The 27314-nt window shown below is 48.5% G+C and overlaps 2 protein-coding genes and 3 non-coding genes across 8 annotated transcripts; 1 reads left to right on the forward strand and 4 right to left on the reverse strand.

Moving 5' to 3' along the window:
- Nucleotides 1–2999: 2999 nt before the first annotated feature.
- Nucleotides 3000–5199, reverse strand: LOC123114270 (sister chromatid cohesion protein DCC1). The gene is made up of 3 exons (XM_044535687.1): nt 4916–5199; nt 3574–4485; nt 3000–3478 (listed from the first exon to the last, which is right to left on the reverse strand). Exons 1-3 carry the CDS (start codon nt 5110–5112, stop codon nt 3376–3378), a joined length of 1212 nt encoding a protein of 403 aa, XP_044391622.1. The 5' UTR covers nt 5113–5199; the 3' UTR covers nt 3000–3375.
- Nucleotides 5200–17460: 12261 nt separating this feature from the next.
- On the forward strand, nt 17461–26913 carry LOC123114271 (uncharacterized). 4 transcript variants are annotated; one of them, XR_006456478.1, is made up of 6 exons: nt 17461–17788; nt 18709–18925; nt 19011–19102; nt 21300–21514; nt 21627–21731; nt 24127–24962. XR_006456478.1 is itself a non-coding variant. In XM_044535689.1 (4 exons), the coding sequence occupies exons 1-3, from the start codon at nt 17517–17519 to the stop codon at nt 21698–21700; spliced, it is 561 nt and encodes a 186-aa protein (XP_044391624.1). In that variant the 5' UTR covers nt 17461–17516; the 3' UTR covers nt 21701–21731; nt 26460–26913. The 4 variants fall into 4 exon arrangements, 3 of the variants coding, with proteins under 3 accessions (XP_044391624.1, XP_044391623.1, XP_044391625.1); XM_044535689.1 differs by lacking the exons at nt 18709–18925; nt 19011–19102; nt 24127–24962 and adding an exon at nt 26460–26913; XM_044535688.1 differs by lacking the exons at nt 18709–18925; nt 19011–19102.
- Nucleotides 20336–20407, reverse strand: TRNAC-GCA (transfer RNA cysteine (anticodon GCA)). The gene has a single exon. It is a non-coding gene; the product is annotated as a tRNA-Cys (tRNA).
- Nucleotides 21033–21104, reverse strand: TRNAC-GCA (transfer RNA cysteine (anticodon GCA)). Its single transcript has one exon. It is a non-coding gene; the product is annotated as a tRNA-Cys (tRNA).
- TRNAC-GCA (transfer RNA cysteine (anticodon GCA)) lies at nt 23911–23982 on the reverse strand. The gene has a single exon. It is a non-coding gene; the product is annotated as a tRNA-Cys (tRNA).
- Nucleotides 26914–27314: the final 401 nt, after the last annotated feature.

Consider the following 27314-nt stretch of genomic DNA (forward strand, 5'->3'; position numbering starts at 1 on the left):
CGTCGTCGCAGGCCGGCGACCTGTAGAGCTCGATGCTCTCCCCGTCCCCGTCCCCGTCCCGGCTGTGGGCGTCGTCGTCGCAGGCCGGCGACCTGTAGAGCTCGATGCTCTCCCCGTCCCCGTCCCCGTCCCGGCTGTGGGCGTCGTCGTCGCAGGCCGGCGACCTGTAGAGCTCGATGCTCTCCCCGTCCCCGTCCCCGTCCCGGCTGTGGGCGTCGTCGTCGCAGGCCGGCGACCTGTGGAAGTAGAATTCGATGCTCTCCCGGCCCCGCCTGTGGCCGCCGTAGCGGGGCGAGCCCATGATGAGGCGCTTCAGCTCGCCGACGCTGACCGTGGGTCCCGGCACCGGCACCGAGAACGTATTCGCCTCGCTTCTGTATCTGTAGTACACGACCGCCATAGATCGATCGGCCTCCCTCTAGTCGTTGATCGCTCGCTCGATATTTATTTATGCAGGGAGCCGACTCAACACCTCCGAAACCAAAACCTCCTCGTATAGAAATCCGATTCCGACCTCAACACGGACACAAGAACAGCTATACACGGAGCATGCATACGGCTTGGACGTGGACTGTTGCTTTGTGTAGATGGGCCTACACGTCGGTCCGAGTAGCCGGCCCGTGGGCTTCTTTCCGGCCTGGTCCCTGCATATTCAGCTCACACAAAAAAAAAACTTATATGTACTGTTTTTTTAAGGAGGATTACCCCGGCCTCTGCATCATCATGATGCACACAGCTATATTTATTAGTTATTCATCAGAGTCTGGCAAAATTAATACAAGGATCAACCCGAAGCCACCTTCTAAGCGAACAAAGTCGCTACACCTACACCAATACAGGCGTGCCTTATCCGCATAACAAACACAACATAATCCAGGGGTCTTAATACCATCCGGTCTAGGCGTCCTATAACATGCACCACATGCGCACACTCAAGGACCCGCCACCGCCATCTTCTGTCATCCCGTCTTCAGGAGCAACCACTGCATAGATCTTGCTAGTCTCATCTGCCGTCGACGTCACCATGACACCAGGCAGCACCACCTGTTGACGTATAATGTGTTACCTAGTCTCTTTTATCAGATCGGTCTTTTGGTTGCACTGGCTAGAGCATGCACTTCTACATGGTATCGGAGCCAAGAGGTCTTGAGTTCAAGACCCGGCTGACGCAATTAAATTGCAGCCCATTTTCGGTCCACGTTTAGGCCTGAGGGAGCCACAAGTGAGGGGGAGTGTTGACGTATAATGTGCTGCCTAGTCTTTTCCATCAGATCGGTCTTTTGGTTGCATTGGCTAGAGCATGCACTTCTACACCACCAACCTACGTGCGTCGATCAAACCACGTCCAACTCTAAGACTCCACTACTCCACGCCGTCGAGACCCGCCGTCTTCAATGCGGTCGATGTAACACCGCTCCACATGTTGGCCTCTCCAGTGAATCGCTGCTCCAAAGACGATGCACCCAGGAGGGAGAACGGCACCAAAGTCTCCGTCATCATCTGATCCGATAGACCCAGACCTAGGGTTTCCCCCGTAACAGCTACCACCTGGATGAAGAGGGGCACGCCATCTGCAACTGCCGATGCACCCAAACGGTGCCCACCGCCACATAACTCTCACGACGATGCCTTCAAGAAGGGCATGACGCCAAGAGTGTCATCATCGCCTTAGGGTTTTCACCCCGAGAGACCGTGAGGTGGGAAAAGGTATGGCGGATCCAAATGACGTCCCCAAGAAGAAAAACAACACCCTCGGGTGTTGTCGCCGTCACCGCCGGCATGAGCCGACCTGGGAATTATCCCAATCTGGATCCCCACCTCCCGCTCCGTCCCGACCCGATAACCGGCTAGCAGCGCAGCCATGTCCGGTAAGACGGAGTGCACACAACATGGGTTGGAGGAAGAAGCAGCTCGACACCATTGGACACCGGGGCAGCAAGCCGCGGCACAAACCCGCTTGTGAATCTCCGGCCATCCGGTCCGATCCCGGCAGCCCTCCCACCCCACCACGCCACCGGACAAGGAGGCCATCCTAGGGGCCGCCGCCCCTGATCCAGGGCCCTCCGACCCTGATCGGGAAGGGCTACACCGGCCCTGCCGCCAAGGCCACTGTTGGGACGCTGGGCGGTTGCCACGACGTCGTTGTCCATCCGGCCGCCACTATCCAGATCGGTATCACACCCTCAAGATGAGGCATCCCGCGCCACCCATAGACCTGAGAGGGGAGGCAGTACCTCCGCCGCCGCACGGGCTTTGGCCGACATCGACCACCTGCGCGCGGCGGAGGGGGGAGGGGGAGGGGAAGGCGCGCGGGGGGGAGGGGGGGCTAGGGCCCCTCGGTCGCCCGCGCGGGAGGGGGTAGGGGAGGGGAGGGCGGACGCGATCTGTTGGCGGCGGCGGCTCGCGAGGGGACTTATCTGTATTGTACTGTGCGGGGAGAATGCAGAGGCTGGCTATTCTGCACTTGAACTGAATCACGCAGATTTCTTCCTTCAGCCTATGTATAGCAGGCAGAGCTTCTACTTGTTCCTCACAGCTAGATAAGCATAATGACTACAAGAACAAGCCATGTTTGGAATCTCGCACCCGTCAACAATTTGTATTCAAACAACAAAAGATTCTGATGCTCGTTTACATCTTGAAAATGACAGGCCGGGTTTGTAACAGTTACTCTGAATTCTTGCAAAATTCATGTGAAGCAATCACACCGACTGTCGGAACAGGATGGGTGCAGTCAACCTGGCGACACAAATTCAGTTCTCACAAGCAGCCTACGATGCCTTCCACTGCTATTCATTCTGGAGCCGTAAATAAATTTTTTTATGACAAACATCCAAAAAACACGACCGGCTAGCACCAACCTTATAAAGTTCAGGAAATATTGCAAATGTACAGCAAGCGTGCAGTGCCCCCAGGCTCAGATATCATGTTTCTAATGGAACGGTGTAAAATTCAGCCCCACAACAGGGGTATGCTGTTAACCTGCAATGCGATTTCAGTTCTCGGAAGCCTACCATGCATTCCTCTGCTATTGCTATTCATTCTGAACCCATAATAAATTCTTTTTTAGGCAACATCTGAAATCATAACTAGCTAGGACAAGCCTTACATTATAAATATGAACGTACAACAGGTGAGCAGTGGGCCAAGGTTCAGATATTGCGTCTCTAACTGTCGAAGCTGAAAAGAAATTCAGGTAACTTAGTTGTCTGCACCATTACAGGAACCCTCTCGCGTCATCGCCTTTGTTTGCTTGCCTGCACGGCAATCTTCTGTTGTCGACAACATCCGGGCCAAGTGCAGCAACACCAGCAGTTTACCAGCAGCAGCAAGGGCCACAATCAGAGCATGTATGTAGCAGGGTAGGTTGATCATCTATCTAGCAGTGAAAATAGGATCGGCATCAGCGCTTGGTTGCGTTCTTCTTGCGTACTTGATCAGCAACCCTTCTGAAGACGCACCAGGTACGCGCAGGTCCCTGAACCATAGGCATTGCGAAAGATGTTTGAGTGAGAAAGATGTGAGAACTGCACTACAGAATTTCTACACAAAAAAATACAGTACAAATTATACCTGATGAAGGGCTGCAGGTCTTTCCATTCCCACCTTGGCCGCTCCCGGAATAGTGCCGCGAACCTCTCAGCTGGAGTCAATGGCAGATCAGCAACACTGAAAGCATGCACCCAGGTCTCAGCCCCGAGCCTTTCATACAGCACTTCCCCTTCGAGCATCTGAAGATCTGCACGCATTCCTGAAGGGAGGCTTCGTTCCCATTTATCCATGAAGCTGTTGAGCTTCATCTTTCCCCTGCTGAGCGCTCTCCGGGCAAACTGCAAGCAGACCAGTCGCTCATCAAGCCTCCAGCAACTCCCTGCTTCCTGCTCAACCTTCGTGCCGAATCTGCTGAGGCAGTGGGTTACAATCTTATGGGTAAACCCGTCAGATTCCATTACAGATAGCACACCAGTTTCTGGTAAAGCATTTGGCAGCCAGTCATGCAACACAGAGTTGTGGAGAATCATGTCCAGAACCGTGTTCACGGAACCGACATCCACCGTCCTCCAGAACCTATCAATCTCGACAGCCGAGAGGGAATTCAGCCCTTCCAGCAGCTCGCTGTCGCTGGACTGAACAAGCACACAGAGGTCTTGCCACGTGTACAGCCCATTCCTGTCTTCAGAGCCATCTCCAAGATCCTCATCAAGCACGTATGGCCTCTCCCTGAGAAGGCTCCTGAGCTTGTCGAGCCGCGGAGCCGTCCGGACTAACTCGATGCTCCCCGGTGCAACCTTGATGATAGAAGCAGAGGCATCGCTGGCGACGGTGGCATCCTCATTGGTATGGTCGGGCCTTAGGCTTGCCGCGACCGCTTCGCCGGGCGGTATGAGGAACATGGAGTTGGATGTGCCCACGAACTTCATAGCGTAGGTCGCCGATGGCGTGCAGAGAACAGCTTCTTCTTCAGGGCGGCCCCGTACTGTCACCCTGCATCAAGAGAGTTCTTCATCAAAATTTCTCGCAGATGGAAACACCATGTGTGCCTACTGTACAGCAGATAATGATCTCTCAGTTGCAGCTGAACTAGTGGTGCAAAGATCTGATTAACAACATAGCTGTGGCAGATTTCACTGTTTATTTAACACTAACAGGCCTCAGCCTTCGGCTCAGGAACAGTCAACGAACTAAGTTTTTCCATGGTGATGCTCTTTGCCACAGCCCACAGATCGTGCACCCATCTGACTGATTGGCTAGAAATCAAGAACCACACATCAACTAGTAAGATATTACATCGATTGGTCTAGGGATTTCACAGCTAATGGCCGCCCAAAATCGCAGATCTGAATGAAGAATGCGGTTCTGAATAAAGAGGGCCGATTGGATCAGAGGCAGGGCGATCTCGAGGGGAGGGGCGTACCGGCCTTGCAGGAGGTCGGGGAGGAGGTCGTCGCCGGCCTCGAGGAGGATGAGGTCGGCGTGGGGGCCGAAGGCCTCGTGGTAGCACACCGACAGCGAGGAGCCGGCGCCGGCGAGGCCCAGCACCGCCTCGGCCCCGCCACTGCCGCGGTCCCACTCGCTCCCGGTCGCCCCCGCGTCCTCCATCGCCGCGTCCATGGATCGGATCGAGGAAGCGGCTGCGCTTGGTCCGCTCCTCTTTCTTTCTCGCGCGCGGGATCTTTTTCCTCGGCGTGTGCTGTATGGATTGGTTTTGGCGCGCGTTATGCTTTCGCGGGCGCGTTTCGCGCGGGAATGGCTCTGGTTTGGTGGGGTCGGCCGGTCAGCCTGCGTACACGGTATGGCAGCGAATATTCTCGCTTTATTTTCCCCAAAACACAAGTTAGGGCGTCCCAACGCTGACCCGCTAACTGGACACCGCATCTGTCCTCAGACTTTCCACCAGTCCACGGCACGGATGTGGGAACCGGTAATCCAATGTTATACGCATACGTTTCAAGCCGGGTTTCAACTAACCGGACGAAGTTTATGCAAAGCGGATGATGTTCATACAAAGCCGGAGCACATTCACATTTCGGACATTTTTCATTGAAAAATGGGACCAGACCTAAACCTAGACTACGGCGGCGTCCGTCGTCCAAGTCCTTGTTGTTCCCTTCCGGCGATCGCGTCCTCCATCTGCCGTCTCCATGACTGGCGGCGACAAGAGCCGTGAAATGAAGGTGCGGTCTTCAGCAAGGAATAGTAGAACATGGGAGACGGACCGGACCCACTTGGGACACAAGGCATCCTTCCATGCCCTACTCATCCTTGGTGGAGTCTGCGACCTATCCATCGCCGGTGGACGTGAGGTCATCATCGCGACCAAACAAATTTTTGTGGCGTGTAGGACGCGCAACTGGTGGCATTCTCATCCACGATGTACCCAGTGTCACGCCATGGCCCACCGCGCCGCCTGTTCGTTGCCGGCACTCCCGCGGAACTTCCTACACTCTTCATGGTGTCGATGACCTCCAAATTATCAAAATTAATAATAAGGTTGTTGCCGCCCGCCTTTTGCTCAAGAGATAAGCCGAATTTTAGTGCCAAAACTAGCCGTCAGGACATCAGCACACTAATCAATCTTTCAATTATCGCCAACAATGACATTACCTTTATCATCTCTGAGTATAGCGCCAGCTATGCCCTGAGCAGATCTTGATCAAAAGATGCATCAATGTTAAGTTTTGCAAATCCCAAAGGAGGCCTAATCCGCCCCCCTCTTTTACTAATTGTCTTCCGAGAAGAGGCAATGACATAATTTGCCATGAATCCCATATAAATCTGATAAGCATCTTGAGTTTTTCTTTCATGATCAGCTTACATCTTTCCTACCACAAGTACCAAGTAGTAATAGCGATTAATTCATGAGTATTCCGGAGACCGTATAGGAAGATTCTAAGGGCATCTCCAGCCGCTCCCCCAGTAAAGCCTCTCCAGGCGATTTTTTCGCGCCGGCGCCGAAAAAACGGCCCAGTCGCGCCTCCAGGAGCCCGATTTTCGCCGGCTTGGGCCGAAAACAGCGCCGGCGGACCGAGCCCGAACCCGGCGCACTAGGGGGCGCCAGGGCGAGCTGTTTTGGCGCGAAAAAGACGCGGGCCAGCCGCGTCAGCGACTCGGCGCCTCGTCTTCCTCCAACGGCCTCGGTTCCCGCGGGGAATCAATGGCAAGGCTGCCGCTGGTCAGCCTTGCCATTGATTCCTCACGGGCGGCGCTTCACGGGATGGCGCGCCGACGCCTCCCCTCCCTCGCACGCGTACACACGGGCGCGGCCCGGCTATAAAAGCCGTCGGCCTCCACTCGCCTGTGCCCACACCAGCCCCGCCCCTCGCCGCCGTCCAGCCCCTCCCTCTCCCTGCCTCTCCCGAGCGCCGCCGCCCAACCCCTCCCTCTACCTCTCCCGAGCCCGCCCAGCCCCGCCGTTGCCATGGCAGAACGCTTCCCCGGAGACGAGGCGGTGGCCAACGGCTTCGGCCGCCGTTCGCTCCGCGAACAAGAGTCCTGGCTCCTGTTCCAGGCGAACATCCCGGCGCCGCCGGACATGCGTGGGGGGCCAACGGGGTGGAGACTCAGCGCCGGGGGAGTGCCCATTCCCCCGTTGCCCGACGCCGTGACGAAGCCGAACTACTTCGCCGAGGAGGTCGAGATCGTGCGCGCGTCCCTCACCGATGCCCAGCTCTCCCTCCCCCAGTACGCCGCCGACAACCACGCGGCCTGGGCGGCGTATTTCGAGCGCCGCCAGCAGCAGCGATTGTCGTCCACCAACGGCGCGCCGGTGGTCGGCGGCCGGCAGAACAGCGAGGGGAGCCACCTCTGGTGGGGCGTCCCCGGCCGCACACTCGAGGGCGTGCTCACGTACCTCGAGGGCAACAATGACCCGCCGTTGGCGTATCCCCCGGTGCAGCACCGACGCGTCGGGCCATGGGCGCCAAGGAGGTTCGGGTCCTCCTCCTCCTCTTCCTCCTCCCGATCCTCATCGCACTCCTCCGGCACTCCGGCCCTGCTCGGCGTCAAGGCCGGAGCCCGCTTCGTCAAGCCAAAGACGGAGCCGGGGCTGGCGCCGGTGAAGGCGGAGTTCGACGACGACGACGCGGCCCTAAAATGGGCGCGCCAGGACTCCATTGCGATGGAGAAGGCGCGCCGGGAGAAGGTGAAGGAGCGCTAGCGCGCCGCCCTGCGCCGCTTCGAGGAGCGCCGACGCGGCCGCGGTGAAGACGGGGTCGTCGTCCTATGCGACAGCGACGACGACGACGACGCGCCGCCGCCAGTCCGCCATGGCGACGCCGGGTCCAGCAGGGGCGCCCGCGTCAAGGAGGAGAAGGCCGCCGACGATGATGGCGGCGACGACTTCGGCCCCTTTCTTTTTTAGATTAGGTTAATGTAATGAAAATGCGCGAATTTCGCCGAAATTTGCTATGTTTAGCCGAAATTTAACTACTTTTTATCATAACTTCGCCGAACGGCCCTTTTTTTTAATACGCGCCTGGGGGCCGACGGCTGGGGACCGACTCGCCCCAGGGCCATTTTTTGCGCCGGCTCACCCCCAGGCGGCGCTTTTAGACGCCCCCTGGGGGGCCAACGGCTGGAGATGCCCTAATTGGCAACAAGAGTACGAATTAAAGAACAACCTCCCCCACACGATCAATTTCACAAGCTTTTCTAATCACTTCGTCCAATCCCAAACTACATTGGACCTCTTTTGCTTTCTGGCAATGAAATAAAGTGTTGTGTATCTTCTGGACCTCTACCAAGTCTCGTGTATATCCTATTGGTTCAACTAACTTGTACTCCCTCCGTTCTTAAATATAAGTGAATTTTCCACAACATTTTGTTATACGGTTAAGTAGAATGTAATGCCCCCGCAAAAAAAAAGTAGAATATAATGCAAAAACCACGAGTTGAGCCTTAAAAAATAATGTTCATGTAGTGTCCTTCGTCATCGAACATAAATGTGCTTCTTCAAACCCTTGAATTTACCCTCAACTAGTTGGCTCTAAGTCATAGTTAGTTGAGGGTGTTTTCTTTCTTCCCAGGAAAGAAAGAAAGGCTTCTAGATGTTTTAGGGTTTCCCCATCTCCCCTCAACGCAATTGCCGATCTGCCTCATCTTCTATGCCCTTAGAGCATCTATAACTGGACTTAAAAAATCCGACCCCTCAAAAGCTCGGGACGCGCCCGGGCGCGTCCGCGGATTCTGACCGGTCAAGCCTTAAATTTTCCTTCTCACAACCAAACACCTCAATTACCATACCTCAAATCCATACAAACTCATGCAACTACGTCGATGCATTACACACAATTCGGCTACTACATCACTAACATGCCATCAGACTACCAAATTTGGCATATTCAACTATGGTGGAGAAGATCATCCATGGCTACCCTTGTCGTCCTTGTCGCGGAAGTACCAGCCGAGGACGCAGTAGGGTTCGATCCAGATCTGCTCGTCACTGGAGCTGTCCGACCTGTCGCTGTCTTCCTTCTCCTCTTTGGGTGGTGTCCGGCCATTGCACGGGTCGCCCGATTATGCTCTCGGGCGAGGACGCGTGTGTTCCTCCGTTGCCGCTTCTTTACAATGCGGACGTGGATGGCTTCCTCCTATGCGCCCGACCGCACTGCCGCATGAGTCGTTTCCACCGTCGTAATGTCGACAGTGAGGCAGGCCTCCGCCGTCCTTACACTAGTAGAAAACAGGGCTTTGGTTGAAGGTCAATCTACACATTAGTCCCGGTTGCATTACGAACCGGGACTAATGTGAGCATTAGTCCCGGTTTGAGTGGTTAGTGCGTCGGGCAGGCATTAGTCCCGATTCAAATGGGGCCTTTAGTCCCGGTTTGAGACACCAACTGGGACTAAAGGCCTTTAGTCCCGATTGTTATCACCAACCGGGACTAAAGGTTAGACCTTTAGTCCCGGTTCAAGCCACCAACCGGGACTAAGGGGTTGAGCCTTTAGTCACGGTTGGAGCGAACAACCGGGACTAAAGGGGTTCTGAAATTTGGTTTTTTGTTTTTAGTTTCTGTTTTGAATTGCTTATTTCTTTTAGGATATTTGATGTTTTTGAGTAATTATTTTTGTATTAGATTCAAAATTTTGTCTAGTTTTTATTTGTGCCATTAGTTTTCAAATTTGAATGATTTAAATATGAATTTGTTCAAATTTGCTTCAAACCCTAGATTATGAATAATTTGAGTTTAATAGTTTTTAATTTAATTCTTCTTGCTCCTAGTCACATGTTAGATTGTTGTCAGAGTAAGATTTTTTTTATTTTTAGAATAATTTAAATTAGGATTTTAATTAAAAATAGTACTGTTTTGCTTATATAGTTTTTTGAGTCCTTTAATTATTGTTTTCAATTATTTTTAGTTAGTTTTTTCTGTAGATTTTAACATGTTGTAGTATACTTCTGTTAGACAACAGTAGATAAATATTTATAATTAATTAATATTAATTTTGCTACTGTTTTGTATTAATATATTTTTAGCCTTTAATAATAGTTGATAGAATAAGTTTTGCTATATTAAAAAGTAATTCTTTTTGCCACTTTAATAGAACGTGACTCTGGCTTGGTTAACCTTAGTTGTGACTCTGGCTAGGACGGTGCTAGCAGATGTAGTCGATGGTAGGATTGGATGGACACCATCCCGGACTGAAGGGGTTCTGCAATTTTCAAACTCTACCCCCTATCTCCATTTCAGTTTAAAAAAACAAAAGAAAATGATAAAAACTTCAAAAATTAAAATCCTTTGAGATGTAGTTATGTTACTACATCTACTAGGTAGGAAAATTAAAAAACATAAATTTCAACATGTTTTGCAAAAAGGTGTTATGAAAAAGTAAAACGGCTATAACTTTTGCATACGATGTCGAAAAAACGTATAATATATCAAAATGTTCAGCACGAAAAACCGGTTCCGATTTCGACCGTCGTAGGCCGTTTTGCAAATTTTTAGAATCCTCATATTCAGAAAGGAAAAAAATTATCCTCAAATTTAAGTTTTTTTTGAATTTTTGGTCAAACTCTAGTCAAACTGTGGTCAAACTACTTATTCAAGAAATATTAGTGTTACTAAATAGTTATTGTTTTTTAAATAATAGTTTCAAACTCAAATGATGCTTCATGCTCAAGTTCAACTCCTAAGGGTTAATAGGATTGACATCTTAGTATTGTCAGGAAAATAACAAGTGCAAACTTGGAAACTAGGGAGAATAGAACTCGAAATTTAAGTGTGCTTAGGCTGAAGTAGTGAGAGAATGGGTGATAGGTCGGGAAGTTAGACGGTTTGGAATGAGTGGTTCATACTTCAGCAGTGATGAGGGGTGATTAGAGATTAGATTGTCAAATAATTCAGAAATTTAAAAATTAAAAAATATAAAAAAACAGAAAAACAAAAATTCAAAAAAAAATCTAAGCTGATGTCTCAAGTTATCCTAAAGATCTGTAAAGATGTGAAAAACCTCTGCGTGTTGGTGATAGGAAAACAGACGTGCACACAAGGTGGTGAAGATGGAGCTGTCCTTGATGTATGATAAAAAAATTATGCTCATGATCTTCACTTATATTTGTTTGAGCTTATCAAAAGCAACATATGAAAATAGTGCCAAAGTGATAGATATTCAAGGAGGATATAATAAAAACTTTCATGAGGATCATTAGACAAAATAAACTTGATTCTTAGTAACGGTTTTGAGGTATGACGATATGATATGTGAGTCGTGTTGATGAGCAATTGTGCTTTAGTAAGAATATTGATGTTAGGGTTTGTGATTCCCTATGCAAGCATGAAAGTCAATAGTTATGCAGTGAAATTTATATCCTACTTATGGTGCATTATTCGGTGTTACTTATGTTTAATGCTTGGGTACGAGATTTTTCGCTTTTTGGTTGGCCACTTCTCAATCTTTTTGCTAGCCTTCATTTTGCACTAAGTATCATCACAACTTATGCATCCAAAACCCTTTAAACCAGTTTTGCCTTATGAGTCCAGTATACCTACCTATATGCGACATTTCCATGCCGTTCTAAGCAAATTTGCATGTGCCATCTCTAATTTTTAAAATAAATTTCTCTTTTGTGTGCTTTACCGCTCGCGAGGCGGTGAAGGGTGACCAATATTTTCCATGCTAGATGTGTTATTCTCACGATGAGTGTTTATTTACTTGACATTGCATGGGAGTAGGGCAAAGGTATTAGGGATGCCCAATCCCGAATTGAATAAATGAATTTACTTTATGTTGTCAAATAATAAATTTCTCGAAAAGTGTTGGTATGGAGGGCAACCGTGAATTTGGGTAGCCATGGAAAGTGAAAGTAATGTTGGAAAAAGAATAAACTTTATTTTCCGTTTGGGTACCGCATATGATATATTTAGCATGAAAAGTCTTGGAGATCTCTAAGTCGTTTTCGTTCATGGGAAAAGTATGCCTCTCAAAAATATTTTATCTCTCAATTTAAGCTTTGAGCTCTGGCACCTCTATAAATCCCTACTTCCCTCCGCGAAGGGCCTTTATTTTACTTATGCAATTTTTATTTTGAATTTCAGTCTTCATCTTCTCTTATAAAGCATCAACTAAAGGGCACTATGATCTTATTTGAGCATTGGATGTAGCTAATATTCGAGTGTGTTTCATGAATGGATCAATGATTGAGCATGATGGGCTAGGGATAACTTGCTTTAGTGTTGATATTTTGAAAGACATGGTTGCTTGTTGCTATGCTTGAGTATTAAAGTCTTCATGTCAAAACTAGACTATTGCTTTGAATCATATAAAAGTCCATATGTCCATGCTATAAAGAAAAGAAATGTGATGAACATGTTAGGCAACATTCCACATCAAAAATTCTGTTTGTATCATTTACCTACTTGAGGACGAGCAAGAATTAAGCTTGGGATGCTGATATGTCTCCAACGGAGCTATAATTTTTTATTGTTCCATGCTGTTATATTATCATTCTTGGATGTTTTACCATCATTTTAAAGTTATTTTATATCATTTTTTTGATACTAACCTATTGACATAGTACACAGTGCTAGTTGCTATTTTCTGCATGTTTTTTACATCGTAGGAAATCAATATCAAACGGAGTCCAAACGCAGCGAAACTTCGCGAGGATTTTTTTGGGCAAGAAGACATCCAGTGGGCCAAGGAAGCACCTGGGGGTGGCTCGAGGTGAGCAGCACCCACCAGCTCGGGTGCCCCCCGAACCGCCTCTTTGCTCTATAAATACCCCAATATTCCAGAAACCCTAGGGGAGTCGACGGAAATCAATTCCAGCTGCCGCAGAGTCCAGAAACACCAGATCCAATCTAGACACCATCACAGAGGGGTTCACCACTTCCATTGGTGCCTCTCCAATGATGTGTGAATAGTTCTTAGTAGACCTATGGGTCCGTAGTTAGTAGCTAGATGACTTCCTCTCTCTTTTTATTATCAATACAATGGTCTCTTGGAGATCCATATGATGTAAGTCTTTTTGCGGTGTGTTTGTTGGGATCCGATGAACTTTGAGTTTATGATCAGATCTATGATTTTATCCATGAAAGTTATTTGAGTCTTCTTTGATCTCTTATATGTGTGATTGCTTATAGCCTCGTATTTCTTCTCCGATATTTAGGTTTTGTTTGGCCAACTTGATCTATTTATCTTGCAATGGAAAAAGGTGCTTTGTAGTGGGTTCAATCTTGCGGTGCTTGATTCCAGTGACAAAAGGGGAACCAACACGTATGTATCGTTGCTACTAAGGATAACAAGATGGAATCTATATCTCCGCAATAGATAAACGGATCCCGTCTACATCATGTCATCGTTCTTATTGCATTACTTCATTTTCCATGAACTTAATACACTAGAAGCATGCTGGATAGCAGTCGATGTGTGGAGTAATAGTATTAGATGCAGGAAGGAGTCGGTCTACTAATTTTGGACGTGATGCCTATATAATGATCATTGCCTGGATATCGTCATGATTATTTAAAGTTCTATCAATTGCCCAACAGTAATTGTTTTCCCACCGTTTGCTATTTTTCTCGAGAGAAGCCACTAGTGAAGCCTACAGCCCCCGGGTCTCTTTTCATCATATTTGCCTTTGCGATTTATTTTCCCTTGCATTTACTTTCAGATCTATTAAACCAAAAATACAAAAATACCTTACTGCAATTTATTTGTTCCGCGATCTATTTATCCAATCTATAACTTTTATCTCACGTTATTTGCCTATCTCGAGGCGCCGCACCCGAAAGGGATTGACAACCCCTTTAACACGTCGGGTTGTGAGTATTTGTTATTTGTGTGCAGGTGTTGTTTACGTGGTGTGAGGAGGTTCTCCTACTGGTTCAATAACCTTGTTCTCATCACTGAGGAAAATACCTATTGTCGCTCTACTGCATCATCCTTTCCTCTTTGGGGAAATACCGACGTAGTTCTAGCAGACATGATGCATGACCCAAATGGACGTCCATTTCATCCGGATTTCGTCCGTTTGGGGCAGAAAAACGGACACTGTCGTCCGCTTGCGGGCGTGCGGCCGTTGGTGCGCCCAACGGGCCGACCGCACCCCAAACTGTCTGTTTTTTGACATGAACGTAAACCTCCAAAAAACCGAAATAAACATTGGAAATAACTAAAAAACATTAATGTACACATTAAAACGTCCACATTACCCAAGTTCAGCACATTAATATAAACAAAAACATTTAAAACATTTTTAAAAACTAGATCAGGGCCATCGTCACCGCCGTGGTCGTCGTCGCCTTCCGTAGCCGCCGTCTACTCATCATCGTCGCTGCCGGTGAGGTCGACGTATGGAGGTGGCTGCCAGAGGTGGGATGGATGCCCCTGCTAGGCCGGAGGCGCCTGCACAACCTCTTCGCACGACGGGGATGATGACCACTGGCCGGCGTCCACCTCGGGCGTGCAAGGCACGGTCTCCGTCCACATCCAGGACTGCCCGACCAATGCTGGGCTCCATCCCGTCGGCTCCTCCCTCGCTGCCTCTGGCCGCACCTCCTCCATGGCCTCCTCCTTGACGTAGGCGTTGAGCTTGGGGAAGGTGACGTTGCCTGCCGCTAACAGGGCCATCATCTCCTTGAGGCCGTGCCATTGGTGCTCATCATGGGTGTGGAGTGACTCCTCCATCACCTGCCTCATGAGGTCCTCCTACTCGGCGGTCGTCATTGGCTCGGGTGGTGGCGGGGACGGAGACGGAGACGACGTATGCTTGAGGCCCCGAACCAGCCTGCATCGCGCGGTTGGGGCGGGCTGGGAGCGCGCGAGCGGCGGTCAGAGTGCGCCCTTCGTGGGCTTGGTGGACGACCTATAAAGTACGACTGCCACCGGATGACGTGCTCGTCACGAAGCCACGTATCCCATAGCGGCGAGTCGACGGCGTACTTCCAGTCGTCCATGAGGTCCAGGGGCAGGCGGGCGCGGCGACGATTGATCTCCTCCCGGCGGGCGAGACTGCTCGCCGGGACTGGCGGGATAGGCACCCGATCCGTGGAGAGGTGTCAGTTGTTGGGAAGGTGCACCTCGCCCCACGGCAACGACGTGCGCGTCTCCCACTAGCTCTTGCGGACCTCCGCCTTTACGTACGGCCACTGGCGAGGTGGGGTGCTGTCCGGCGTGATATCGAATGCGAGCGATGGGGGTGGAGTGGGGGAGCGGGGACGCCGGCCGGACGATGACCCGACCTCGTGGTCGTCCCTCGTCTTGCGGGCGGTGAACCAGCAACCCGACATTATCGCCGGCGGGGAGGTGGAGGAGTGGCGGGCTAGGGTTTGGTTGTCGAGCTTGGAGGAGGCACGCGCCGCCGGAGTGGGGAAGTTGAAGTGTAGACTTCCACCTGTCCACGGCTTCCACATTAAAAAGAACGACGACCGCTAAGCCCGGGTGGCTGCCAAGTGTGGCCGCCCGCGCGTGCACTATAAATGTGGGCGGTGGGTGATAGGTGGGCGGATGCCACACGGGCCCAAGGTGGACACGGAGCGAGCGCGTGGGCGTCCGTTCGGCATCCATGTGAATGCAAATCCAACGAAAGTTTGAGCCGAAAATGAGAAGGGCCGGACATCAAATGGACAGAAAATAAAGATGGGGTCTGCGTTGAACAGTCTGTATGTTTTAGCTCAATCGGACAGACACGGGCAGAATGGGATCGCGCGTTGGAGTTGGCCTTAGCCCGGACAAGGCCGCGCCAGGTCCACGCCACGATGTTCTTCGCGGCAACCTTAACTGGTCGAACAGGTTCAGGGCGTCTGCCACCCTACCCGCCTTCATGAGCCCGTCCAGCTGCTTGCATTCACGCACCACGTCTGCGAACGCGGTGGCGGGCTTGTGTGGCCGGGAGGAACTTTGTGGCCATTGCTGGGCCGTGTCAACTCCCATGGCAAATAACCTTTTTAAGCGGAAATACCCTTGGTCCTGGGTGCATATACATCTTATATGGAAAATGATAATTGATAATTAAAAAAATTAAAGTTCAGAACATTTTTTTTACACCAGTACATAAATTTTCACAAATAAAACTTACCGTTGATTTCAGGGAAGAAACAAAATTTATTGCTTTAATAAGTCGTTCACGCCAAACTGGACACACCCAGGTCTAAGTTCTTTTGGGAAGGAACTGGGACCAAGAAGAAATACCACCTTATCAAGTGGGCGGCGCTTTGCCGCCCCAAGAAATTTGGTGGTCTCGGGATCCTGAACTCCAAACTTATGAATGTGGCGCTCCTTGCCAAGTGGATCTGGAAACTTTCCCAAAACGAGCAAGGGCTCTGGGCTGAAATCCTCCGGGCCAAATACTTTCCGGACGGAATTTTTTTTGCCTCAAAGGCGAAGGGATCGTCTTTTTGGAACGACATCCAGGCTGTTAAGCCTGCCTTCACTCTCGGAGCCAAGTTCAATGTTAATAATGGGGCTTCTACGCGGTTTTGGCTCGACCACTGGCTTGGTCCGGAGCCCCTCTGGCAGAGCCATTTTGCCATCTACCAACTGGCTACCAACGTTGACATTATGGTGGCCGATGCGCTTAGATGTAACCCTCCCGCCATCTCCTTCAAAAGGCCACTCCTCACTCATGAACGCGCCAGCTGGGATGGGCTCCTAGCTAAGGTGCAAGGCTTCACTCTTCTCCCCGAGAAGGACACGGTCTCTTGGTCCCTCACGAACGCTGGGAAGTTCTCGGTCCAATCCCTCTACAACAAGATGACCGAAGGGCCGTCACTAGACATAGCTAGGGGGCTATGGAAAGCGGCCATCCCTCTGAAGATCAAAATTTTCCTTTGGCAACTCTTCCGAGATCGCCTTCCTTCTTCCAACAACATTGCCATTAGACATGGCCCTTCGGATGGTACTTGCACGCTCTGTGGTCAGCATGAAGATGCCAACCATATCTTTTTCAAGTGCCATCTGGCCCGTTTCGCCTGGAGTGCCGTCCGTTCGGCTTTCGACCAAACCTGGAATCCCAACTCGACGTCGGACCTGCGTAGGCTCCTTCTTGCGTATAGGGGCAGTTTCGGTCGTGTATTGTGGCGATGCGTAGGGGCGCTGTGCTGGTCTCTTTGGACCATTCGCAATAAGATGACGATCGAACACAAGTTCCCTAACCACCCTGCTCACATTATTTTCAAATGCCATGTGTTCCTACAGACATGGACTCCGTTGGGGAAACGGCGTGATGCGGATCGGATGCGGGAAGCCATGGAGCGGATCCGCACGATCCAAGTTGACATTATCTTTTTTAGGGGTTATTATTTTTTATCTAAGAATTTATATATACCCATAGACCAAACTCTTTTTTGAGGCTGCTTGAGCCGCAGAGGAAGGAAATGGATAAGCTTCAGTCCAGCGTGGAGGATGATGGGTCGTGTTGCTCGTGTCGGCCGAACCGGGGAGCATTAAGGCCCAAGAAAAGAAATCACATTAAGGCCCAACGACCAAGCATGCGAAGCGAGAGCGAGAACCACTCGAAAAAAAAGGAAGAAGAGCGAGAGACAAGGGAAGGCAGTTGAGACTTGGAGAGAGAGAGCCATGGAGATGGAGAGCGCGGCGACCTGCGATCGATCCCGATGGTGCCGCGCGGCGGGGCGCTCTTCTGGCCGGCGGCGGTGCAGGAGCAGCCGAGGGCGCTCTCCCTCTGCCCCGTCGTCAGCCGGGTCGCATCCGACGCGCTCCACCACCTCCGGCAGGCCCTCGCGGTGCCGTCGAGGGACTCGCACTCTTCTTCGACGACCTCCTCTCGTATGCCCACGCGCGGGATGCTTGGATGAAAGCCATCTAGCGCGCCCCTCTGCCCAGTCCGGGTAAGTGGTTTCATGCTCCTCTGAAATTAACTACTGTAGCACACAACTTAGTTGGGCTCACCTGATGTTTCAGTTGCGAGCCAAAGGTGAGCTTGTATTACCAAAATTGCTTCAGACCATACCGCCTGATATTCCTTTGTTTTCAAATTAGCATTGCCTGGCAGCCATGCCTTGGACACATACCCAGACCAGTTGTCATAATTTAGGTTCAAGTGTGCTTCAAGGTGTGCCCCTGAACTGCCTGCTCTAGCTTTCATGTAACATGCTGCTTTCGGGTTGTGCAGACCATTCTTAGATTCCTTTTAAAGGGCCCTGATTCATGAAATGTTCTTTCATATGTGTCTAATAGTGCGTAGATCGGTCTACCATGCTCCACAGCACAATAAGCCCAACTTTGGAGTGTTTGAGAACTGTCGAATAGCAGTAACCATAGTGTAAGCACAATGGTTCTCAGAAAGAAGAATCGACATGCCCAAAAATGCATGACAGATGAAAGGGAAATAAAGCTAGATATGGTTAAACTTAGACCATGGGAGTAAATACTTGCGAAGCTAGTGTGCAAGGCCAAGACAATAGTTGAAAAAGGAAATGAAAAAGAAGAAAAGAAGGGAGCTATGGACCCATTAATATTATTTAAGTTGACCCTAATTAATATATAATTTCGCAAGCAATTAGACGGTCACTGGTTCACTCTGTATGATGAATGCAAATTTAATATCAGCATGTATCCTTGCAGATTTAGATACGCATTAGAATGCTATATCAGCCTCTTTAGTCTTTACATGAGATGATATATATAGCTTACAAGAAGTTGATTAAAGATACGTATTAGAATGCTAAGGCTCTTATATTATGGGACGGAGGGAGTAGTTAGGAACTTACACATACTCATATCAGTTGTATGTGCCATCATAAATTAGGTCACATACTTCAAGATGTGCTCATGGTTTGCTGATGTGCTCCCCTACCTCGCCCGCCTCCCAAGCTGCTCGAGGACCACTACGCCGGCGCCCGGGCCGCGCTTGGGCTCCGCCTCCTGGGCTCTCAGGGCGCGGGCGTCGTGCTCTTCTGCCTGTTCCCCACCGCCAGCTGCGGCGAGGCCTGCCTCCCGGCCATCAATTTCTACGCCTTGCTTGCGTATGCCCCTTGGCTCATTAATTACACCTTGTTGGGGGTAAAAGCGACCAGCTGTTCTTACTGATCTCCAGGGTTTGATCGGCAGGGCACTGAATAATTAACAATGCGAGGTGCCGGTTTTGTTCCGAGCGCGGCTCTCTACCCTGACACTGATGCTTGGATGAAAGCCCATTCCGGGTAAGTGCTTTCATTTCATCTTATTGCTTCTGCACAGTTACTCTGAAACTAACTAGCACACAGCTTACTTGGGTACTTGGGTTCACCTGTTTCAGTTCTGAATCAAAGGTGAGCTTGTATAGCAACATTGTTTCAGACCACATGCCTCTTTACATGAGATGATATATAGCTTACGAGAAGTTGATTAATTAGTACTCCCTCCGTCCGAAAATACTTGTCATCAAAATGAACAAAAGGGGATGTATCTAGAACTAAAATACATCTAAATACATCTTTTTTTATTCATTTTGATGACAAGTATTTCCGGATGGAGGGTGTATCTGGTAGCATCCATCCTAGAATGTGAGACCTCCGGGTAGCATGCATACTGGATTGCCTATTGAAGCAATATCAAGACACAACAATCTGGTCTTGCAACAACGTAGAACAGCTACTTGTCCACATATTTCACATTTCCATTAATATTAGGATATCACCCCTTTTTTAGGTGACCCCCTGCCTAGGCATCCCTGGGGGCATCTTCGGATTTATTATGCTCAAAACAGGCAACTGGTACGGTGTATGTTACACTTACTTCAAGTTCAACTTGCTCATAGTACGTACCATGCCTATGGTAGAAAAGTGTCAAGAAAATATCAACAGCTAAAACATAAGGGTGAAGATGTATTCAAAGAGATGGGGGTAGTTTCTAGATTGGCATATGAGGATTGCCAAGCAAATTTGTCAAAACTGTTTCAGTTCAGTTTCGTATCTTTTACTAAGGCCTATTTAGAGTATTCATTTGCTTTCAAATTAGCATCCCCTGGCAGGCATGCTTTGGGTGCATACTACTCATACCAGTTGCATGAGCTATTATAAATTAGGTAAAAATGCACTTCAAGGTGAGCCCATGAACTGCTTTCATGTAATATACTACTTTTGGGTTGTGTAGACCATTCTTAGATTCTTTTAAAGGGCCCTGATTCGTGAAATGTTCTCTAGTATGTGCCTAATAATACATAGATCGGTCTACCATGCTCCACAGCATAACGAGCTCAATTTTGGGCATGTCGATTCTTCTTTCTGAGAACCGTTGTGCTAACACTAGATGGTTACCGCTATTCGACCGGTTCTCCAAAGTGCATAACATATGAAAAGGGAATAAAGATAGATATGGTTAAAACTTAGAACATGGAAGTAAATACTTGCAAAGAAAGTGTGGGTTGAAAAAGGAAATAAAAATAGAAGAAAAAAAGGGCCCAACCGGGTTCGAACCGGTGACCTATTGATCTGCAGTCAATTGCTCTACCACTGAGCTATGGACCCATTAATATTATTGCACTTGACCCTAATTAATATATAATTACACAAGGCAATAAGACACTAGATGGTGCACTCGTATCCTTCTGTTTAAATATTAATTGGTTCACTCTCTATTGTGAATGCAAATATTAATTGAAGATAGCACCCCTTTATATGTGATCCTTCCCATTACCCTAGGCATCCCCGGAAACGACATTCTCCCCCGACATGTGGGGGCAATTTTCGGATTTATGAACTCAAAACAGGGAACTGGTGTATGTTACATCAAGTTCAACTTGCTCATAGCTACCATGCCACTTTTGGATTGTGTACACCATTCTTAGATTTTTTTTAAAGGGCCCTGATTCGTGAAATGTTCCTTGCTACATGTCTAAAAATGCGTGGATTGGTCTACCATGCTCCACAGCATAATAAGCTCAATTTTGGAGTATTAGAGAACTGGTCGAATAGCAGTGACCATCTAGTGTAAAGCACAAACGGTTCTCAGACCCAAAGATACATATAACAGATGAAAAGGGAATAAAGCTAGATATGGTTAGAACATAGAACATGGAAGTAAATACTTGCGAAGAAAGTGGACACAAGGCCAAGACAGTAGTTAAAAATGGAAATAAAAATAGAAGAAAAAAGGGCCCAACCGGGTTCGAACCGGTGACCTATTGATCTGCAGTCAATTGCTCTACCACTGAGCTATGGACCCATTAATATTACTTAAATTGACCCTTATAAATATATAATTACACAAATCCTTGTGTTTAAATATTAATTGGTTCACTCTGTATGATGAATGCAAATTGAATATCAGTTTGTATCCTTACAGATTTAAATACGCATTAGAATGCTAGTTAGGAACTTACACATACTCATATCAGTTGTATGTGCCATCATAAATTAGGTACGCATACTTCAAGTTGTGCTCATTGTTCGCTGACATGCTCCCCTGCCTCGCCCGCCTCCTCCTCCGCCTCCCCACAATACTCGAGGACCACTACGCCAGTGCCTGGGCCGCGCTCGGGCTCTGCCTCCTGGGCTCCCAGGGTGCGGGCATCGTGCTCATCGGCCAGTTGCTTGCCCCCGTGCTCTTCTGCGTGTTCCCCACTGCCGGACATGGTGAGGCCAGCTTCCCGGGCATCAATTTTGACACCTTGTTCGTGTATGCCCCTTGGCTCATTATTTACACCTTGTAGGGGTAAAATTGATAGCTGTTCTTACTGGTCTCCAGGGTTTTATCAGCAGGGCACTGACCAACAATGTGAGGTGCCGGTTTTGTGTCGTCTGACAGTGATGCTTGGATGAAAGCTAACGCGCCCCTCTCTGCCCATTCTGGGTAAGTGGTTTCATCTATTCCATCTTATTGCTTCTGCACAGTTCCTCTGAAATTAAGTATTAGCACACAACTTAGTAGGGTTCACCTGTTCCAGTTGTGAATCAAAGGCGAGCTTGTATACCAATATTGTTTCACACCATATGCCTCTTTACACGAGATGATATATAGCTTACAAAAATTTGATTAATTAGTTACTACTCCCTTTGGTATACTGGATTGCTTATTGAGATTTAGCTGCTCAAGCAATATCAGGACAACAATCTGGTCTTGTAACAACGTAGAATAGCTTCTTGTCTTCCTATTTCACAGTTCCATCAATATTTCGGGTCTATAAAGAAGTGAAGATATCACATGTGGGGGCATCTTGGGATTTTATGAACTAAAAATAGGGAACTGGTGTATGTTACATCAAGTTCAACTTGCTCATAGTACCATACCACTTTTGGGTTGTGTAGACCATTCTTAGATTCTTTTAAAGGGCCCTGATTTGTGAAATGTTCCCTGCTACATGTCTAACAATGCATACATTGGTCTACCATGCTCCATACCATAAGAGCATCTCTAGCAGACCCCGCATCCCGCCGACCCGCATTTCACGTTTGCAGTTCGCGGAAAAGCTGTTTTGCAGTCCGCAGCGAAAAGCCGCAGAGGCAGACCCTGCAAAGCCGACCCGCATCCTGTTTTACGGGTCGCTTTGCGGGGTCTGCCTGTGCGGCCGTCCTCCCCCCAACCCGTAAAATGTAAATTTGCACCTCAATTTACATTTCTTTGCATTTTCAACCACATTGGATACATAGGACATCACCAAATTTTTGCTAGAAAAGCAAGCCCAAAGAAAACAAGAACCACAAGTATGCATTTTAGAAGATTTCCAACTTCTATAACTGCTCCCACAAGTTGAAGCAATATCTTCTCCATGCGCTCATTGTTGATCCGCGGATTCTTGATCTTTACTTCTTCATTGTTCTTCTTTGGTTCTAAAGATGTAGTCGTTGCTTCCCTTCTAGTTGCACATGCATGCGGTTCATTGCCTTCGATTGCATTAAGGAGTGCATGAACGTCTATCAATTTTCTTTCTATTAATAAATCAATGTATTCGCCTTCCCAAAACCAAAATGAGCATCTATTTTCGTACACGCATGATGATGTTCCAAATGAGCAAACATAATGAGCTATCCAAATGAGCCAAATGCAAAACAGCACGTACCCCGTCGTTTTCGCATTTGAAGAACACCCATCTGGGGTGCTTCGGCGTGCCCGAAGCCAGCCGCAGCACTGTCCGCAGGCAGTCGTCGCACTGTATGAGCGGCATCGGCGAGCCACAGAGTCTCTGCGCGAGGGCCGAGCCCGGCGGACGGCCGGCCGAATCCATGCCGGCAAATCATCGGCGGCGGCGAGCGGACGAACCCGCACCTGCATGCGCCGATGAGCCTTTGCCCGGGCTGCGTGAGGTGCTTCCCAACCATTCCATAGCTTGGCGCAGCCAGCGGCGGCCGGGAAAGCCAAATCCGGCCGCCCGCGATGAAAAGCCGTAGATCCGCAAGGTCCCGACCCGCCGACGAGGAGGAGGGGAGGGGAGGGGCGGAGGGCTGCCTCGTGCGTCCGTAGGCCTTCCCACGTGCTCCCGACGGCCACTTTCGCCGGAATCTTGGGTGGCGGCGGGGCGAGGGGGGGAGGAGGAGAGGGGAGGTGGTTGGTGGGGGAAAAGCGTGGGCTGAAATGCCCCCCCCCACCAACTGCTCCCGCTATATGCAGGGCACCGACGGGCCGGGGGGGGGGGGGGGAAGGAGCCCGCAAAATACGCGGGTTGGGGCCAAACTTTTGTCGCGCCCCTCAAATTTTTTTGCGGGCCAGCCACGTTTGCGGTGTTTGTTCGGGCAGGGGTTTCGCCGCCAACCCGCATTTTGGCGGTTATTTTGCAGGTCGGGGGCTTTTGCGGGGTCCGCTAGAGTTGCTCTAATAAGCTCAATTTTGGAGTATTTGAGAACTGGTCGAATAGCAGTAACCATCTAGTGTAAGTACAACGATTCTCAGAAAGAAGAATCAACATGCCCAAGAACGCATAACAGATGAAAAGGGAATAAAGCTATATATGGTTAAAACTTTAGAACATTACTTGCGAAGAAAGTGGAGAAGGCCAAGACAGTAGTTGAAAAAAGAAAAAAAGCAGAAGAGAATAAGGGCCCAACCGGGTTCGAACCGGTGACCTATTGATCTGCAGTCAATTGCTCTACCACTGAGCTATGGACCCATTAATATTATTTCATTTGACTCTAATAAATATATAATTGCACAAGCAATAAGATAGACGGTCACTCGTATCCTTGTGTTTAAATATTAATTGGTTCACTCTTTATTGCCAATGCAAATTGAATATCAATTTGTATCCTTGCAGATTTAGATATGGATTAGAGCATCTCCAACGGCTGCACAACAATTTCGCGCCCAATAAAGGTTACAGCACGCCACTGTAGCACTTTTAATGCGTCGGGACCAACATTGCTTTACTAGACGCCCAAAAACGCGCGCCCAAAAAGCACGCAGTGCAACTTGTGAAGCACGCGCAATCTGGAGCCCAAAATATGCTGCGCGCGATAGCTTTTTTCAGCACGCGCGCAAAAACTTTTAGCGCTACAGCTTGTGCTGGAGCTGTTCGGCGCCCAAAAAAACGAACTTTTAGTGCGCGGAGCTCTTTTTGGGCGCCTCTTGGAGATGCTCTTAGAGCACTAGTTAGGAATTTACACATAGTTATATCAGCTGTATGTGCCATCATAAATTTGATACATGTACTTCAAGCTGTGATCTTGGATAGCCAGTTCGAGCTTTTATGTAACATGCTATTTTTGGGTTAGGGAAACCATTCTTAGATTCTTTTGAAAGGGCCTGATTGGAGAAATGTTCTTCCTACATGTCTGAAAATACGTATGAGTTATCAACTTATCATGCTCCACAGAATATAATACATATTTGCCTTAATTTTGAAGCAATTGAGAACTATTCGAATAGCGGTAACCATCTAATGTAAGCATAACACACTACTAGGAAAAGGCTAATTAGTGGCGCACCTATTTTGGCCATTAATGGCGCACTATAGGTGCGCCACTATTAACACGCCACTAGTAATTGTTAGTAATGGCGCACCTTTGATGCGCCATTGGTAATCCAAATACCAATGGCGCACCACATGGTGCGCCACTACTAACCCTTAGGTGCTCCACTAGTATTCCCTCCAGGTGCGCCACTAATAGCCTTATAGGTGCGCCACTAGTAATAAAGGAAGGTGCGCCACTAATAAGGACTTAAATGCGCCACTAGTAATGTATTTGGAAAACAAAAAAAAATCCAAATTTACAGAAAACAACCTATAAGGAAAAATAATTTTAAAAAAAATGAAATAGAATCATAATTTTTATTATAGTAAGAATATTACAATGTCTTTACAAGTATCCAATAAAAGGAAAATTGCAAGGAAATAAAAGAAAATCCTAAAACTAATCTTCTAGTAATCTTTTCTTCTTTTTCTTCACTTTATCCCTGCAAAATGTAACAAAATAAACAAAAAGACAAACAAACTATTTATAACATGTCAATATTGTCATTTTTATGCAGAACTTGATATGAGCATATATTTCCAGAATTACATGGTGTGAATATTGTATGAGTAAGATTATAATGGAAATGAATTTTGATAGGAGCCCACTGTCGACGAGTATTTATCTGACAGAGCTAAATAATCAGGGCATTTACCTTTTGATAATATTATTATACTATACTACCAGTATACTACTCCACTTGAATTTTTTAGATGAGCAGATCTGAGATAGACATCTTTTCAAGTGGTTATAGGTAGGCTTGAAGAATTCTCATTGGTTTAAGTGGATTTTTTAGATGAGCAGATCTGAGATAGACATCTGAACGTACTAGTCAGATCCGATCACATTGAGCTAGAAAGAAAATTCATCAGGAAACTGATGGCCGGCGACTTACTTCCAGACGTTGAGGATCTTGTTGTGCCCGGCGAAGACGCTGTGGAGCGCGTCGCGGACGGACTGCTCACAGTGATAGCTGCCGCAGATGAACTCGTTGTCCTGCAGGTAGTCCACCAGCCAGGAATTAAAGATAGGAGGGCTAAAATTGAAAGAACTAACAATTCATGAGTAGGGCAAACATAAACATGCTCAAGTATAAGAAAAAGGAGAACACCCAATTATATGCAACAACATAGAAAAAAAGGAATAATTTAGCTGATGCATTTGAGCTCATACGCTTTAGAAGTGGTCATACGATGTGTTTAGCATTCCCATACCATGGTGTCCTTTTTTCTTCTTCTAAGGAGCACATACTCTTTGTGGTACTGTGGTTATACTAAGTTACTAACTCACCAGCAAGCAATCTCAAACAAGTATCAGCAAAAAAAAGGTTACTTACTAAGTCGAAGCATGTTCTTTAATGCAGCTAAACAATCAACGCGGTGCTCTATATCTATGACTGCGAGAACTGAAAACAGAGTATCCGAAAAAAGTACTAGAACACAAGCAGCGACATAGACGGAAAACAAGAATAGTTCAGCCAGATGCAGTTGAGCCAGTTGGCATACAGTTCAACAGTTGTTAAGAATCAAATTAAGGGTGTGTGGCATTTCCATATCCTGGTGTCTTTATCTCTAAAGAACACTAATACTCTGTTTGGTAATATTAAGTTACTAACTGGAAGCCTCTTTTAGTGCAGCTAAACAAATACATGCTCAAATATGTTACCTATTCTCTAGAACAGCGGTGCGCCAAGTCCGTCCCCGTCAAGCTCGGCGACGCCCTCTTCTTCCTCTACCCGCCCAGCCAGGACAACACCATGCAGCTCACCGCCAAGGCCTTCGCCGCCTGCGACCCGCTGCTCAAGCTGGAGGACGGCAACTCCGTCTTCAACCTCACCAAGCCCGGGCGGGCCTACTTCAGCAGCGTCGCCCTGGGGCGCTGCCGCAAGGGCCAGAAGTTCAAGCTGCAATGATACTTGTAAGAAACAGAATCGTAGCCTCGGAGCGCCAACCTGTGGAAATAATCGAATCAGAGCGGCAGATCGGTTCGAACCTGCTCCTAAGAAGAACCACAGAATCTCGAAGCTAGACGAGGATCTGGAAGCCCGGCTATGGCTGTGGCGGCTGGATCTGGGGCCTTGGGGTGGCGGGGAGCTCCTCCTCCTGCAGCTCGGCCAGCTCTCCTCTGGATCCGGTGAGGAGAGTTGGGGAAGGAGCTCACCACGGCTCCATGCCCTGGATCTGGTGTGAGGGAGGGGGAAGGGGGCTCGCCGTGGTCGGGGGGGAGAGGAAGAGGCGGGCGGCCGGGGCTTCTGGATCTAGATCGAAGTCGAGGGAGGTGGGTGGGCGTGTCAGGAGGAAGGGGAGGGGAGAGAACGTGACTAGAGGGAGGGGATAAGGGGTGATAGCAATGGCACACTGGTAGGGGTGCGCCATACGTATAGATAGCAATGGCGCATCTTTTATTAGTGCGCCATTACTAGTTTAAACTAGTAATGGAACTAGTAATGACGCACGGTGGAACAGTGCGCCATTAGTAGTTTTGCAAAAAA

This window comes from Triticum aestivum, chromosome 5B (genome assembly GCF_018294505.1).
Source record: "Triticum aestivum cultivar Chinese Spring chromosome 5B, IWGSC CS RefSeq v2.1, whole genome shotgun sequence".
NCBI classification, from domain to species: Eukaryota; Viridiplantae; Streptophyta; class Magnoliopsida; order Poales; family Poaceae; genus Triticum; species Triticum aestivum.

Excerpts from the sequence above, each read along its gene's own strand:
- LOC123114270 (XM_044535687.1), bottom strand. The coding sequence starts at position 5,112 with ATGGACGCGGCGATGGAGGACGCGGGGGCGACCGGGAGCGAGTGGGAC. Across the intron at positions 4,486-4,915 it reads CCCGACCTCCTGCAAGGCCG|GGTGACAGTACGGGGCCGCC; the intron begins GTACGCCCCTCC and ends CTCTTGATGCAG. Across the intron at positions 3,479-3,573 it reads GACCTGCAGCCCTTCATCAG|GGACCTGCGCGTACCTGGTG; the intron begins GTATAATTTGTA and ends CCTATGGTTCAG.
- LOC123114271 (XM_044535689.1), top strand. The coding sequence starts at position 17,517 with ATGGAGATGGAGAGCGCGGCGACCTGCGATCGATCCCGATGGTGCCGC. Across the intron at positions 17,789-21,299 it reads CGCCCCTCTGCCCAGTCCGG|GTACGCATACTTCAAGTTGT; the intron begins GTAAGTGGTTTC and ends ATCATAAATTAG. Across the intron at positions 21,515-21,626 it reads GTTCCCCACTGCCGGACATG|GGTTTTATCAGCAGGGCACT; the intron begins GTGAGGCCAGCT and ends ACTGGTCTCCAG.